This window comes from Micropterus dolomieu, linkage group LG12 (assembly GCF_021292245.1).
Source record: "Micropterus dolomieu isolate WLL.071019.BEF.003 ecotype Adirondacks linkage group LG12, ASM2129224v1, whole genome shotgun sequence".
Classification (NCBI taxonomy): Eukaryota; Metazoa; Chordata; class Actinopteri; order Centrarchiformes; family Centrarchidae; genus Micropterus; species Micropterus dolomieu.
In genome coordinates, this window is record NC_060161.1 from 30,080,288 (window position 1) to 30,097,761 (window position 17,474).

The 17,474-nt window shown below is 39.9% G+C and overlaps 1 protein-coding gene and 1 long non-coding RNA gene across 2 annotated transcripts in view; both read right to left on the reverse strand.

The window, feature by feature from the left end:
* Positions 1-323: 323 nt before the first annotated feature.
* On the reverse strand, positions 324-1,916 carry LOC123981177. The gene is made up of 3 exons (XR_006827693.1): positions 1,850-1,916; positions 1,059-1,096; positions 324-777 (listed from the first exon to the last, which is right to left on the reverse strand). It is a non-coding gene; the product is annotated as an uncharacterized LOC123981177 (long non-coding RNA).
* Positions 1,917-4,444: 2,528 nt separating this feature from the next.
* The window catches only part of LOC123980846, a 23,763-nt gene continuing 10,733 nt past the window's right edge, over positions 4,445-17,474 (reverse strand). Inside the window, exons 4-12 of the mRNA XM_046065393.1 lie at positions 12,727-12,838; positions 12,501-12,564; positions 10,777-10,814; positions 10,324-10,508; positions 9,379-9,465; positions 8,857-9,095; positions 7,302-7,406; positions 6,341-6,400; positions 4,445-4,869 (exon numbers count right to left, since the gene is read on the reverse strand). Of these exons, the coding sequence (XP_045921349.1) occupies positions 6,370-6,400; positions 7,302-7,406; positions 8,857-9,095; positions 9,379-9,465; positions 10,324-10,508; positions 10,777-10,814; positions 12,501-12,564; positions 12,727-12,838 (861 nt within the window). The 3' untranslated portion in view covers positions 4,445-4,869; positions 6,341-6,369. The remainder of the gene's footprint in view (positions 4,870-6,340; positions 6,401-7,301; positions 7,407-8,856; positions 9,096-9,378; positions 9,466-10,323; positions 10,509-10,776; positions 10,815-12,500; positions 12,565-12,726; positions 12,839-17,474) is intronic.

Genomic DNA, 17,474 nt, shown 5'->3' on the forward strand with positions numbered 1-17,474 from the left:
CTGGGTACTGTACAGACATTGTGTGTAGAGCACTTTTATTTTGGGTACTTTAAGTTTAATTAGATGTTATTCTGCTTATTAGAGACCAAAACTGCTCTTTGTAAACACAGCCTGTCTGTCTCACCTGGTTTCTGCTGCTGTAGTGTTTGAGTGTGTACAGCATCAGTGATCTTGTGTCATCATCTGCTACCTGTAAACTACACATCAGGGTCTATAGTAACAAACAAGACGCTTACATCACCGCCCAGTCACACCACAACTCAGACTGGGAATTAATATCACATTCACAGCAGTGCAAACATCAAGTCATTGATTCTCATTGATTCGTCAAGAATTCTGACTTTTAGATGATTTATTTCAGAAAGTGTATGAAATCCATTAACAATATAGTCACACGTTCTGTCTGTGTTACTTATGGATGGATTTTTTGCTGGGGACCCCCTCAAGGACCCTCTTTGAGAACCACTTCTCTAACTAACGAGTGAGTCCAACACACCAGGAGACAGTATCACACAACAACCTGGAAACTTAGGTAAACTCCCTCTGCAACGTTGCAGTAATATTTTTTATCAGCTTAAGGTTGAAATAATCCATGTTCGTTACATGATAATGTTACATTGGCTGCATTTAGTTTGTCGGTCTTGAGGAACGATTTGCGTTGCGTCAGCTGACCGGACCGGAGCTCATTGAGGAAGGAGGACAAGTGCTGAATCTCCTCCGCCAGCAAGTAGCTGTTGCCCCACAAAACATCAAACAGACTCAGACCGTGCATGATTCCTGAGACAGAGGGGGAAAAAAATTAAAATGTTATTGCTATGTGATGTTTAATAGTTCTGTGTTATATTAAGAAGTGTTTCCAGTGTTTAGTCTATCCTGCAGTCGTACAGTTAGTGACTGGCAAAAGCTGCCAGTGGGAAAGATCTGTAAAAAGGTAGTAAGTGGACTTTTAGTTGTTGTTGATTGTTTTGTCAAACTTTTATTTCCAAAGTCAAAAATGGCTCAACAGTAGTTTCTTTGCCATACGTACTGGGATGCAACAACAACCAGTACGCTGTTACCTGGTTTCCTGTCGCTGGGGACGATTTCAGAAGAGGAGCTGGAGATAAACAGAGGAGATTACAAACAAGCACTTAATGTTTGAGTTAACACACAATGACAGTGTTATTCACGAACATATTCACATGTTGTCAATCATCACACATCAGGACTTTGCATTTTATTTTCATACATTTGCAGTCTAAAAATTTCACAGGAAGCTGATCTATAGTGAGCAGGTGCCACTGCTCCAGATCTGTTCATCTTTTCATCTTCAATTATTGGACAGACTCTGATGTTTCCACAGCATCTAATAAAACATGTTGGGTTTACCTGAAAAGTTGTCCCTGCTGGAATTCTTTAACTGACATGAAATGTGAAGAAACAAACTACAAACAGCTTAATACCGCCTTTTAAGCATGCAGCGATTAAGAGTTTGACAAGGCCGGGACCCCCACTGACTCTCATACACCCCTCACAGTACAGGGTAACTTTTACACATCCCCACATAAATATGTCGCACATCACTGCACAAACTGTTATTTAAATAACATACTGTACATATTCTTTATTCTTTTTATACTGTTTTTAAATATTTTATTGTCAGTTTTATAATTTTTGTGTGATTCTTGCAGTACCTGCTTTATCTTTCTTTATAACTTCTACTTACTATTTTTGTTATGCACCAAAATACCAGAAGCACATTCCTTGTATGTGTAAACCTCCTTGGCAGTAATGATTTTTAATCTGATACTCAACAGATTTTGTGTCCCTTAAAGTAAATTACCAACATTGTTTTCAGACTTTAGCCTACCTGTCTTGGGTGGAGCAGATGTAGAACCTGAGCTCTCCACAGGGGGCGCTGTGCAGCTTTCCACCTGAAACACAAAACACACACAAGGATTTAGTTTAAGTTGTTAAATAAAAAAATTAATAAAAAAAAGGAATAGTGAAGTGTTGTGCAATTCAAACAACAAACTGTAATACATTTTTTATTTAATTTTAAAATAATTATCCATTTAAGTACATTCAAGTACATTGATCATTCCTTCTTTTTCTTTTATTTTTTGGTTCCATTTCCATGCAAGCCCCTCCCTCACTGGTGTCACTTTGGGCTCTGGGTAATTGTGATAGTATTTCTCACTATTATTAAATGTTTACAAAGCAAACAATAAATCAATAATGGAGAAAATATTTAGCAGAAGAATCCATAATGAAATAGTCAGATAGGCCTACAACATAACATTTTCAATGCATGACGTTTACTTGGAACAGAGTATTTTTAATGTAGTATTAGTACTTTGCTTAAGGATCTGCATACTTCCTCCTCCACTGGAGAGGTGTTTGTTTAAATAAAGTCCTGATATAAGAACAAGAGCACTGCATGCTGACACAGACACCATACCTGCTGTTCCTGGTATCCACCCACCCTGGTATGTGTTTGCTAACAGAAGGACAAACTGTCTCTCCTCTGGTATGTGAAGCGATGCCAGTTTACCAGCTGCCTGAGGGCACAATAACTCACACACACAGACACACACACAAAACCACATTGAAGCCATGTAATACTGAATCTTCTGTTTTATAAATGCCCAAACAGGAGCCACCGAGGTGGGCATGAAAAGACCTGCTCCGTCCCTGCTGACACGTTATTTAAGTATTAAATTTGAAAAAGCCATTTGAATGACATATTTATTCAGTATAATGAACAGACCCACTGTGGAGACGAAAAATGTCATTGTTATTTGAATGTGACTGACAGGAAGCTCCATCTTACTGTTTTTCTTACCTGAACTGATGACAGTGAAGCAGACGTCTCAGTCAGGAGGACAGTCAAGACGAGAGGAACTAACACACACATCATTTACCTGTAACATACACATATTTACACTATAACAGAGACCAGTGTTGGGCAAGTTACTCAGAAATTGTAATATATTACTAGTTACTTATTACTCCTTCAAAAAGTAATATTACTTTACATTTATATAACCTACCTTTAACAGCTAATACTAGTACTAGTACTTTATCCTTAAAGTAGATTACTGATTAAATTAGTAAAATACTGAATTAAGGCGTTTCATTTACTCACCTACTGTAAGTAATTGTACTTCTTCTACCTGAAGTATAAAAATGTGGAATCTTCATCATCTTTTACTTATAAAAATAAATAGTTGACTTGGAGTACAAATCAGAGTTCAAAATTTCCCTTCAAATGTTTGTTCTAAAATTTAATACAGTATAAAAATACAGGAACATTTTTACATGTCCAAAAACAATGGAAGTCCTTTTTATCTAGACTGCAATGAGCCTAATAAACAACACAGAGAAGTTGTTTTTAACTCCATAAAATAATCTGCACATTGATTTAACTTCAAAGATTAGAAAATGATGAGATTTCAAACATTTAATCAACATGTTTTAATTTAAAAAGCAACTCTTAGTGTGATGTGCTGCTGTTCTGTCCAACATGAAATGAGTAATTGCAACTACTTCCTTGTGATGTGTCAAAGTACATGCAAATACTAAAGGCAAATAATGCAAATGCAAATAATGATTGATGCAAATAATGTCTGTAAATAGATGGAGTGATAGGTCCTGGTGAGAGACTGAGCGAATAAGGGTGGTGATGGTGCAATGGATAAGATGCCTGCCTTTGGTTCAATCCCTCACTGTGATCCATCCACCTGCGTGTTACCTATGACATATATAGAAATTGTAAGTCCGTTTGGATAAAAAGCATCAGCTAAATGAATAACTAACGGGAATTCAGGTACAACAAACTGTTGTCTGTGAAGAATGTATTAATAACAGAGAATGACAGAGAAGTGCTGTTGTGAAAAATGTATTTCCTTGGGGAGAATTGAACGAATAAATGAATTACAACAAGCCGTTGTGTTTTGGTTGATTTATTAAATGAGAATTAACAGAGGAGTACATAAAAAATAAACAGTGGGACCAGAGATCCACCACGAGGTGCAGTTAGTAACGCCTAGCCCAGAACAAAGGAGTATATAACAATTTAGCTTAGTGTCCCCTATATGGATATTGTGTTACAAGTGCATGCGTAATAGATAAACACATATGGGAAGGAATTTTCTGCCACTACAGGTACCACAACAGAAGATCAGCTGGGTCCAGCTCCAGTTTTCTATGTTTTGGGGAACAGAGATCCTCTCTCAGCCTTGACTGAACATTCAAGGCTGAGAGAGGAGCAGCAAGAAAGGAAAATAATACAATCTTGCAGTTCTGACGTAAACCCTACACATGTGAACAGACTACTATAATGAGAATAATAATAATAAAAGGTTAGGAATTAAAACAATATATAAGAAATAACAATAAGAGAAATTTTCTGCTATCACACTTTATACATACTTTAAATAAGCCTCTGGGGCCTATTTAAGAGCTGCTGTGGGGCCCTACATAATAAACGAAAAAAATAAAGTGAGAAACACGCTACACAATATTCCTGTCCCATGACTTAGGCTGGTTTTCTGTGTTTCATTGTGTTTTCCTTTCCCTGGTGTTATGACCTGGCTCAGAAGGCCACAACAAAAGGGAGACACACCATAGTAAACGGTTAACAACACATATTTAACAAACAAAAATTTCAAACTAACATAATTAAATTATGAGGTATGTAGTCTGTGGTTTCAGTAGTGTCTCTGCAGGATGATGGTTCCATGAATGTATTTGGGTAAAGCTGTTGTAGTAGGCAAAAACAAGGTAAATACCACAAAGCAACAAACCAAAACCAACCAAAACCAAACTGAAGGGGAAACCGGGGAGCTGGCCCGCAGGGAGGTGTGACCTTGTCTCCACAGCAGCCTCCTGCAGAATGAGAAGACAGAGTTACAAATTCTCTACAGGGCAATTAGCCCAGGTTCCCAGAGTTACTGCAGTCAGTCTCAGCTTCTCTTCACCTGCAAGGGATAGAGATTGGCCACACCCTCACATGACCCCACAGGGTGTCACACTGGGGTGAATTTAATCTCAAAACATTTTATGATATCTTGCTACATTTCCTGGTTGAATGACATGTTTCCTTGAAATATTGTGCCAACATAACTCGAAGCCTGTTGCACAACATTCCACAATGTTGTGCAATGTTTTCTCCCATTTCGTGCGTGTGTCAGAGGTGTTACCCAATCGGCAGTGACGTGTATAATAAAGCCGTCAAATTACAAAAGTCCAAGTCCAAGGTACCACTGTTCCCATGTAAATAAACATTTTGCTACCTTTTGTTGGGATATATTATCTAATAAATATTTACAATGCCTATGAGCCGATAGGAAGTGCCCCGTGCTTTGAAGTAACTTTTACTAGCGGCCAAAACAGCGGCTGTAACATGGTGAATCAATATATTTGATGCACATCGCATGTACACAATTTTCACATTATCAGAGGGCTACACCGGAAGTTAGCCTGCTCGGCCAGTGTGATTTACTGTTTTTTTGATTTGTTTTTTGTTTGCACCGTGTGCTTGTGTGTGCCAGTTTGCCATCACTACTTTTGCGTTTGTTTATCCAGTACCTTAGTTCCCTTTAAAAAGGACCCTTGTTGCTCACTTCCCTTTTGGGAGTTGTTTTCTGTTTATTGTGCATTTAGAGACACTTTTTGTTAAATAAACCTGCGAGGAACCATGACGTGCATGCTCTTGTCGGCAGCACAGCATGCACGCAAACCTCTGCACAAGACCGGTGAACGGCAGGTGAGACAGAGAGAGAGAGAGAGAGAAAGCCTCAGTTTAGCTTCGGCTCTCAATCGCCGTGCACAAAAACACGCATGATTCGACTATCAGTCGACTATTGGCAGGACTTGGCAATTCTGATTCGACTGTGTAAATCCTTGGTCGGTGACAGCCCTGCAAAAAACATGAACACTCACTCAGGGAAAGCAGCTTAGTATGTTATAAAATCATTAGTCAGTAGTAGTTAATCATTAACACTTCAGAATTTAAATTCTGAATTACTATATTCATGTTCTTCTGAAGTTTAATTTGGGAACCATCCTCGATAATTCAAAACAGGATTTTTTAATCATAGATGTACTTCTACTTTAGTTATCACTACAACTGGTAGTTCCACTAATTCCATTTCTACTCTTCATAACTGTATTTCGAATTTACAAAAACTTATGCTACTTCTTAAATTGTTAGTACTATTACTATTATAATTATTATTATTATTATTACTGTTACAATCTCTACTACATATCCAGTAATCTCATACACTGTTAGTTGGATTGTAAAAATAATAAGAAAATGAAAAAAGAAAATGTAATTTAAGATGTAGTGACTCACCTTCACCAGGGGACACACCCTGCTCCTCTTCATAATTTTTCATCCTCTATATCACAGTCTCTGCAGCAGAAACACACATGTTGATAGGGCTGAACAATTAATACAAATTTGCAATTGCAATGTAAATTGCAATTGCAACACACAATATTTGTTAAAGGTGATTTATGTGTCAAAATACCACTTTAAATTAAATATTGTCATGCTGCTGATATGCCACAGCCTACATATTATGTTCTCGAGACTTCCGAAAAAATCTTTTTGGTACAGATTGCCACAAAAATCATGCCATAATTAATTTAAATATGTTTTCAATGCAAATGAGAAGAATCAGTCAAAATAATTGCCATTAGATCTTTTTTCAAAATTGTTCAGCTCTATTGACCAATAGACTGATACATCAGCCCGTTCTCATTCCCAGAGCATCAAATACCAACGCATTGTCACGTCTCTTGACGTCTGGTACCAACGCACATGGTACCCTTTTTGCATCATATTTCAACGCTAAAAGTACTACTATAAATAACAGAAACGTCCGAATAAGGAGGTGATTGAAGTGGACGGATATGTCAGAAACCAGACTTTCAGAAGGCCGGTGTTTGTTTCCTCACGTGAAACAAAAAGTCAACGTTTAGTCCTTTTAGTGTAGTTACGTAAGTTAACGAAGTTAAGTACGTTAAGTAAATAGCGTTATTGAACTTAATTTAAGTTATGTAGTTATTTTAAGCCAAACCATGATCTTTTCCTAAACTTTGGTGACTAAACCTAAACAAAGTGCAATGTTTTTCCAACGTTGCAGTTTCATTTTGAAAGTCTAACCAGACCTTGCATAGTTATTCTCACTAATTTGACCGCAGAGCCCTACAAGTACAAACCAGCGCTAAAGGGTCTTGACATAGCGTCTATATGTGGTGCCCTGATATGAGAACGGGTTGAATGCATCCTCAGGTTCATATGTTCTTACGCAGCCTTGTAGAAATTCTTCTGGTTCACCATGTGGTCGTGGAAGATGTTTATGGCTTTAAACACGTCTATCTGGTCCTGGTATTCCTCTAACACCTTTCTGTATCTGTCATACACACACAGAGTAAAAAGGATAAATTAGGACGACATAAAACAACTACCTAACCTCTTGCTCAAACCCCATTGGCTCAAAGATCCGGGGCCTCATGGGGCCTCAGGTCAGGAGGGACTCATGGGCATGGGATGATCTTCTGTGAAGTTGCTGAAATCAAACAAACCAAAACTGGAAACTGACACAGTGACTGTTGTAAACAAACTTTTACTGAATACTGTAATACCAGGATGTGTTACAAAAAACTATAGTTTGCTTTCTGGTGAGAGTTGGATGAGAAGACTGATAACACTATATGTAACTTCAACCGCTTATCCGGAGTTGAGATCGCGGGGGCAGCAGCTCCAGCAGGCGACCCCAAACCTCCGACTTTTCCCGCACCACAAGCTCTGACTGAGGGATCCCGAGGCGTTCCAAAGCCAATGTGGAGTCAACAAGTATGGAGATAATCTCTCCACAAAGTCCCGGGTCTTCCCCGAGACCTGCTAAGGTGGATGTGCCTGAAACCCCTCCCTAGGGAGGCGCCTAGGCGGTAGATCTACAAAACACATGTAGACTGAATGGGGATACTACCAGGCCCCCTCCTCCAGGATCCTTGCAAGAGTGAAAAGCTGATCTGTTGTTCCACGACCAGGACGGAATCCGAATTGTTCCTATCCAATCTGAGGTTCAACTATCGGCCGAGACCTCCTCCCAGCTTGGAGGAGACTTTAGTGTGATATCCCTGTAATTGGCACATATTCTCTCGTCCCACTTTTTAAACAGTGGAACTGCCACCACTCCTTAGGCACTTCTACGCAGTGTTGAAGAGGTATGTCATCCAAGACATCCCCTCCACATCCAAGGCTTTAAGCATTTCTGGTTGGACCTCAGTAATCCCTGGGTTTTTGCCCCTGTGGAGTTGTTTGACTATAGTGACTTCCACCAGGGAAATTGAAGATGATCCCCCATCAGTCTCCATCTCTACCTTCACCATAGAAGACCTGTTAGTGGGATTCAGGAGCTCCCCAAAGTGTTCCTTCCATCGCCCAATTACCTCATCAGTAGAGGTTAACCGAATCCCACCCTTACTTTACACAGCTTGGATGGATCCCCCTCCCCCATGTGGTGACGGACAGTTTTCCAGAAGCTTGTTGCCAACCGAAAGTCCTTCTCCATGGCTTCTCTGAACTCCCCCCACACCCGTTGCTTTGCCTCTTTCACGGTGTGAAGCAAATGTGAGCATCTGCGTTGTGTTTTTTAAAGTCCTCCGTTTTGGCCTGTGTGCACTAAAACGTTACCCCCGAGTTTTAAAATGAATACAGGGTTGGCAGTTTTTTCAAACTTCTCCATTTTAGGTCTTCGGATTTGCTTTATTTATTTTTTAAATTAAACAATTAAGAGAAGTGCCCTATTTTTCACTTGAGCCCGTGCCCCCTCAAAATGTCTGTGCACGTCCGTGTACCTGCGAATCCAGGCGACCTCCTTCAGACTCTCTACACTCCACTGCTGGTAGATGCTGCAGGCCTTATCCTCAGACCCAGACACCATCGGGGAACCAGGCTTGAGCTCAGCCAAAAAGTCCCGGAGGCAGGCCCGGGCCGACAGAGCCACCAGCCAATAGATCGGCTCCTCCAAAACCACAGAGTGGAAAGACTGCAGGGCGAAGTGGAGCCACTGTGGGGGAGGCGAAGTGAGGGGGCTCTGGAGGAGGAGACAATCAAAAACTAAATTACATTTTCTTCACATTCTGCCAATTACATATATTTTGTATATAACTTTATATTTATATAGGTGTATGTTTATTGTTGTTGCACACCTAGTCGTCAAAACAAATTCCTTGTATGCGTAAAACTACTTAGTAGTTTTCTGATTCTGATTTATTCTGATCGAGGTTCTTTCATGAGGCATTTTTATTCTGATCGGGCGTTTTTCTCCTTATTAGAGACCAAAACCGCTCTTTGTAAACACAGCCTGTCTGTCTCACCTGGTTTCTGCTTCTGTAGTGTTGAAGTGTGTCCAGCAGCAGTGAACTTGTGTTCTCATCTGTGTCCTGTAAACTATACATCAGGGTCTGCGGGAACAAAAACATGATGCTTACATCTCCACCCAGTCACACCAGTTCACCTCAGACTGGGAATTAAAATCACATTCACAGCAGTGCAAACATCAAGTCACTCAAATTATGTTTGACCATGGACCCCCATTTGAAAAGATTTTGTCCCCAGGATCGCCCATCTTATAGAATTTAGATTTTTAGATGAATTATTTCATAAATGTATGAAATCCATTAACAATTTAGTCATACGGTGTGCTACTTATGGATTCATTTTTTTCCTGGGGCTAAATCAACACATTTGCATAATACCGGTGGTCCACAGGATAGTAACATGAGTCACGTTAGCTGGAGAAGTAATGTGGAAAGATATACAACTATAGTATTTGGCACCAGAAAACGTTAGCAACTGGTCGTCATTAACTAGGAAGCTAACATTATCTGAGCCAACTAAATCTCAATATCACAATATATTTTACATGTTTTGCAGTGATGTTAGTTCACCTCCCCAATAGGATAAAAGCAAACTCTGGGTCGGTTTACATATCCAAGACAAAGCGGCCCTTTTGATGTTGACTGAGTTTTCGCCTGAAGTCAATCTGATTCTCGCTCGGCCTGACGAGCTTCAGCACATGAAACTTTTTTGGTGTAAACGAGGGTTTACGAGAGTTTTTGCATGAAAATCTTGGAAACATACAGACGGCACTAACAGAGGCTGAAGCAGAGGAGGGAAACGAGAAAAAAATTACTGCTGGAGAGAGCTGAAAATCATGATGAGAGACTGATGAGACAGTGGACAAGAAAGAAAGGCAGATGGATGAACAGGTAGAAAGATAGAAAAAAAAGACAAACTGGGAATAATCAAAAACCTCTGACCTCCAGTGTGCTGCTGACTCTGTGCAGATAGAGCGCCTCCTGCTGCATGAAGTTGCTGTAGCAGCGCTGAGTCAGCTGACCGGACCGGAGCTCCTTGAGGAAGGAGGACAAGTGGCGAATCTTCTCCGCCAACAAGTAGCTGTTGGCCCACAAAACATCAAACAGACTCAGACCGTGCATGATTCCTGAGACAGAGGGGGAAAAAATCAAAATGTTATTGCTATGTGATGTTTAATAGTCCTGCGTTATATTAAGAAGTGTTTCCAGTGTTTAGTCTATCCTGCAGCCAGTAAGTGGTAAAAGCTGCCAGTGGGAAAGATCTGTAAAAAGGCAGCAAGTGGACTTTAAGATGTGATTTCTTTGTCAATCTTGTATTTCCAAAGTCAGACATGGCTCAACAGTAATTTCTTTGCCATACGTACTGGGATGCAAAAACAACCAGTAAACCGTTACCTGGTTTCCTGTCGCTGGGGAGGACTTCAGAAGAGGAGCTGGAGATAAACAGAGGAGATATTCAAGGTGAGCAGATAATAGAAAAAATATTTCAAGGTTCAAACATTTTATTTTCATACATTTGCTGTCTAAAGCTTTCACAGGAAGCAGATCTAGAGTGAGCAGGTGCCACTGCTCCAGATCTGTTCACCTTTTCATGTTCAGTTATTGGAGAGACTATGAGGTTTCCACAGCATATAATAAAACATGTTGGGTTTACCCAAAAACTTTTTGCTGCTGGAATTCTTTACCTGACATAAAATTTGAACAAACAAACAACAAACAGCTTAATACCACCTTTTAAGCACACAGAGATTAAGAGTTTGACAAGGCCGGGACCCCCACTGACTCTCATTCACCCCTCATAGTACAGTGTACTTGCCATGAACATTTGTACATAAACCTACTTGGAAGTAAAGAGGATTCTGACCCTGATACTAGTGATGTGTGATACTAATTCTTATGTAATGCAATACCAAGTAATACCCAGGCTGGTATTGCCGATACTGATACCAATAGTTTTTACATATTTTATTTCTAGTTTAATGTGAACTCAGCATGATGGGGGAGGGTGGGGCTGTGCTCTTTCTGAAGTCCACGACCATCTCCACTATCTTATGAGCGTTGAGCTCGAGACTGTTCTGGCTGCACCAGGTCACCAGATGGTTGATCTCCCACCTGTAGGCGGACTCATCCCCACCAGAGATGAGCCCAACAAGGGTGGTGTCATCCGCAAACTTCAGGAGCTTGACGGACTGGAGGTGCAGCTGTTGGTGTACAGGGAGAAGAGAAGCGGGGAAAAGAAAGCAGCCTTTGAGGGGAACCGGTGCTGATGGTCCTGGAATCAGAGACATGTTTCCCATGTGCTGTTTCCTGTCCATCAGGAAGTCTGCAATCCACCTGCAGGTGGAGTCAGGCAGGGCCGGGATGATGGTGTTGAAAGCAGAGCTGAAATTCATAAACAGGATCCTGGCGTAGGTTCCTGGGGAGTCCAGGTCCTGGAGGATGAAGTGAAGGGCCATGTTCACTGCGTCGTCTACAGACCTGTTGGCTCTGTAGGTGAACTGCAGGGGGTCCAGGAGTCGGTCTGTGATGGATTTAAGGTGGAACAACACAAGGCACTCAAGAGACTTCATTACCACAGATTATCACAGTCAGGGTGACGGGTCTGTAGTCATTTAGTCCTGTGGTCCTTGGTTTCTTGGGGACATGGATGATAGTGGAGGCTTTGAAGCAGGCTGTCACATGGCATGACTCCAGTGAGGTGTTAAAGATGTCTGTGAACCCCGGAGACAGCTGATCAGCACAGTGATTCAGGGTGGATGGGGAGACAGAGTCCAACCTAGCTGCTTTGCGGGGTTTATGCCTCCTGAATAGCCTGTTGACATCCCCCTCTGAGATGGAGAGAGGGGGAGGGGGTGGGGGACTTTGGGTTTGTAGTTTGTGATCAGTCTGAACCCCCTCCAGACAGAAGTGGCATCGTTTGCAGAGAACTGGTCCTTTAGCCTTTAGCCGTAGCTATCAATCCTTTTATTTAGTATCGAGAGCAGAAAATGTTGGTATCAAAAATATTGATACTTTAGAATTGATCCGCACATCCATATCTGATACTCAACAGATTTTGTGTAACTTAAAGTAATTAACCTGAACACTCCCTCCAACATTGTTTTCAGACTTTAGCCTACCTGGTTGTGGTGGAGCAGATGTAGAACCTTAGCTCTCCACAGGGGGCACTGTGCAGCTTTCCACCTGAACACAAAACACACACAAGGATTTAGTTTTTAAAGAGGAATAATGAAGTATTGTGCAATTCAAAGAACAAATTACAATACATTATTTATTTAAAATAAAAATCTAAAATCTAAAAATATTAACTATTCTAATCCATTTATTCATTATTTTTTCTTTTACTTCTTGGTTCCATTTCCATGCAAGCCCCGCCTTCACTGGTATTTCCCTTCCCCTGATTGGTCCAACCATTCATCCTGAAGGGGGAGTTGTCACTCCAAAACCAAGAGCCATTCTTCAGACAGAAAAACAAAGACACAATGGAGAAAATTATCAGCATATTAATCCATATTGAAGTCAGATACAAAATAGCTCGAAATGAGCTCCACCTCAGCAACTACAGCGGTAAACTCCTGCTTTACATTAAGGCATGAGGAATAATAATCTGATGATGGGACAGTACCAAGGGACAATTTACTGCATTGAGTACTTTTACTTTTAATACTTATACTTACATACTCAAGTAACATTTTTAATGCAAGACTTTTACTTGTAACCGAGTATTTTTACAGTGTGGTATTAACAATAATAACAATAATAATAATAATAATCTTAATTTGTAGAGCACTTTTCAAAAACAAGTTATAAAGTGCTTTGACAAGTGTAAAAACAATAAAACATATAAAACCAAATACATGATAAAAGCCAGAAAACACTTAAGAGACTAACATACACATTTAAAATAAATATAAATATACAATAGAACAAAATAAAATAGGATAAAATAAAGTCAAATAAAATCGGGAAAGGCTCTCCTATAAAAATATGTTTTAAGAAGGGACTTAAAAGAGTTCACTGACTCAGCCGACCGGATTCCCTCAGGCAGTCTGTTCCAGAGCCTCGGGGCCCTTCACTCAAAGTCATAGTGCCACCTGCTGACTACAGGAAGTGGCACGTTTTACGCTGTAATGTACTACTCCTAGCAGGTTGGACATATCAACTTCAAAACTGTCCCAGAAAACCCTTAACACATTGATGAAGCCATGTTGTAAAACTTGTGAGTTTGCAGTTAATGAAGTGGCGGTGGCGTGGCGGCAAAGTTCCATGTTTCGTTATGACACAGGAAGTTATTGTAACTTGACTGTACATGCTCAGACCTGTACCAAAATTTACACGTTTAATAAGAGTCCCGTCCGTTTAACGAAGCAGCCCCGGTGGCACGTTTCACCTACATGTATGAAATTTATGTGGCACCTGTATCATGTCCAGACGTACCAAAAAGCCTCTTGGAGCAATGCCCTAAACCCAACAGAAAGTCAGCCATTTTGAATTTTATGGTCACTTTTGGATGATTTACCCACTCCGTACTTTAACCAACTCCTCCTAGGGATTTAGTCCGACCGACTTCAGATTTGTGCTGTACGTTCTAAAGCCATATTAAGAGAGATCGACTTGGGCAAACTCTGTGGCATAGTTTTGTTAGACCTCCAGAAAGCATTTGACACCGTGGACCATCAGATTCTGCTAATAAAACTAAAAGCTCTAGGTTTTAACAGTATGGCATGTGAATGGATTCGATCATACTTGACTGTCTGAGGCTAGAGAAATAAAATGTGGTGTGCCGCAGGGCAGTGTCCTGGGTCCATTGCTCTTTCTTTTGTAAATAAATGACATGAAATCTGTTTGCAGTTGTAATCTTTTTCTCTACGTGGACGATTCAGCCAAGGTTTTCTCCCATAAGGATAAGTTATTGAGAACCATTTAAGTGATGAGTTAAAAAACATAAGCGAATGGCTGATGGAGAATAAATTGTCTTTGCGTTTCGGGAAAAATGAATCTATTTTATCTGGTTCAAACTAAGGTCGAGTAGGACACCAGAGCTCAGAATTTCTGTGGGTGGTACCCAGATTGAAGTTAAAACTTGTGTTAAATATTAGGCTGTGATTTAGATAGTTCTTTGAGTGGAGAAAGTATGGGTCAATGGGTTATCACAAAAGTTAACCAAAGAATAAAATTTTTACCACGTATGGCTCATTTTCTAAATAAAGAAACTTTAATGTTAACTCAGCCACACATCGATTATGCCTGTAATACATGGTACAGCAGCACCCACAAGAGGATAAAAGTTCAACTTCAAATGGCACAGAATAAATTCAGGTTGACTTTAAACCTCAATAATAGAATCAGAATCTAAAATGGCTGACAGTTGAAAACAGTGTGAGGCTGTTGAAACTGAGATCAACATGAAAGATTTTGAATAGAAATGAGCCAGGTTATTTTAAAGATTATTTTAAGCTTATTAGGAACTCTCACAGCTACTCAACTAAAGGCAGTGCCGCAGTCATAGTACCTTGTAGATTTAAGAGCTGTTCTGCGCAAAACACCTTTTTGTACACGGCAGCATTGGAATGGAACAAACTCCCAGTTGAGATTAAGTTAAGCCAGTCAGATCGCTGTTTTAATCGAGCATGGTTGTTTAACGCTAATTAGTTTGAGTTTTTATGTAGTCTTAAGGAATATTTATTATTGTAGTGGATATTTTTGAGTTTATTTTATTTTATTTGTATTGGGATGTGTTTGTTTTTTGTTGTTGTTTGTTTGTTTGTTTTGTTTTTTTGGTCGTATTTTGTAAAGGTTGATTGTACAGGGTTCCTTTACACATCCGTAGCTTGCCTTGCCATCTTTATCAGACTACAACGAGGACCACAATGGAAATAAGTTCGTAACTTTCTTGTGTTATCCTCGACAGTTCTGATAAATGTATAATATCACTGTGATAGCATCTTGTTATGCATTTATTTTTGTTACTGTCTACTAAATCAAATCAAATCATAAATCATTACGAGCAAAGTGAAAAAGTGACTGAGGGTGAGGGTGAGAGAGCAGGAGGAGAGTGGAGGTGAAGCGGTAATCATGGAGTAGTTTAACAGGGACCTGTCAGGAGGGATCATGGAGGTAGGGTCATAGGTGTCATTTACACTCGGGACTCTGGGGACATGTCCCCATCATTTTTTGAGATGGCAGATGTTGTCCGCATCATTTTTTAATATAAGAAAGGTTTGTTTGCACATTAAGAAAACCTGCAATGCATTGTAAATATTGAAGAAACATTTGCGTTGTCCAAAAAAAAGTGACTTAGGTTAAAAACTGATTACTGCATTATATTCTATTATATTTTTATGTTCTGAATTGTCATCTACCACCTGAATTTCATGTTTCAGGTAATTAAGTGTTTAATGCTCAAACTTTTTTGGGGGGGAGAAACCACCACAACTCCCAATCGTATATTTCATCAATTAATATCTTTATCTAAATAGTATTAAAATATATTCTAGTCTTGTTCTCATGACCCCAATCTTGTGCAATGTCACGTCTCATGGGCTAAGTGTTTTGTCACAGCCCTAATATGAGCCCTTACATGTCCCCACCACTTTTTAACACAAAGTGAGGCCCTTGGGTAGTGCCATGTCGTAGTGACAATGATGATGATTACTTCAATTAAGGTCATTGATAAAAATATAATCATAACTGTTATGTCAGAAAATTGTGTCCTCTTACATTTAATCTTTTATGTATGTTCTTTTAATATTATTATTATTATTACCATTATTATTACTATTATTGTTATGTCTTATAGATATGTATTGTGGTTTTATCCTTAACCTTTCCCTCTTCTATGAACCCGAGTACAGACTAGCTAGAGAGAGTAGACAATGGCAAGCGTCAGAATAAAGCGAGGACTGAGTCTGAATCCACTCCAAGATTTCCTTCACCAGTTATGAAATTGATGACTAAAAGTATTAAACATTAATGGAGACAATTTGATAAGTGGGTTGAAACAGGTTTCCTCCAAAATGGAAGCTTTTGTCTAAAACTATTGAAGCAGCTCAAGACGTGTTTGGAGAGAAATTAGAGCAGAAATGCAATAGAGCATGCAGCCTTGTAAAAAAAAAGATGGGTAGGCTATTTGAAAACGAGAATCGAGGCCAAGAAAACCTCAGAACTGAAAATTAGAATAGATTCATCAAGGATCTGATTAGCCTATTGATGACTCATGAAAGAAATCACAAGAACAAATCAACCGATTTTATCTTCCTTAACCGAGGTACACAAGTCACGGAATCCATTCCCGCTGATCCTGTCCTGTACTCCGCTCCTCCTCCTCCAGTATGCTCCAGTCTGTGATCAAGTCCAGTAAGGCCCCATCCACACTACTCAGTTTTAGTTTACGGAGAATTAAAACAAATAGGATCTCTGTCCACAGCAGCGTTTTAGCGGTGTATCAGAGTTGATCTCCGTCTACATTAAAACGACTGAAAACGCACATCTAATGGCCGTTCAGGTACACTGGGCATGTGCGTGCAAGTGTAAAAATGAAGCAGATGGTCCATTCCATAGTTACAGAAGATTTGGCGAAAGAATAAAGTAATGCAGACGAAGAATCAGACCAGATTTTTTTTTTTTGCATGGACCAAAAACCAGCTGGGACTGTAACTGAATGTAACATGGGACAGTGGCGGCTACAACAGGGAATCGTTGCAAAGAAAACGGCGACATGCACAGTAGCCTACAAGTGTAGGCAGATAGGGCTAAGTGTTATTTACATGTTACAGAATATTTTAATAAAAATACCAACTCAAGAACTCTGTAAGTAGCATCGTGTTTCTGCTTTGTTTGACTTATAAGACCCAATCAGAGAGCCAAGCGTGAGCGTCATCGTTTCTAAAGTCTTCCGTTTTTGCCCGTCTTCACTAAAACGATTTTCGAAACACAAAACGGAGTCGACATTTAGGACATTGTTGAAGCCTCTGCTCATGTGACCAGCTTAACCGAAACCTTTGACAGCTCCACAGACACAGGTGGAGCAGTTTGGATAAGGTTGTCAAAGAGTATGGCCCACAATGACAGTGATGAGAAAATCAGATCAAGCT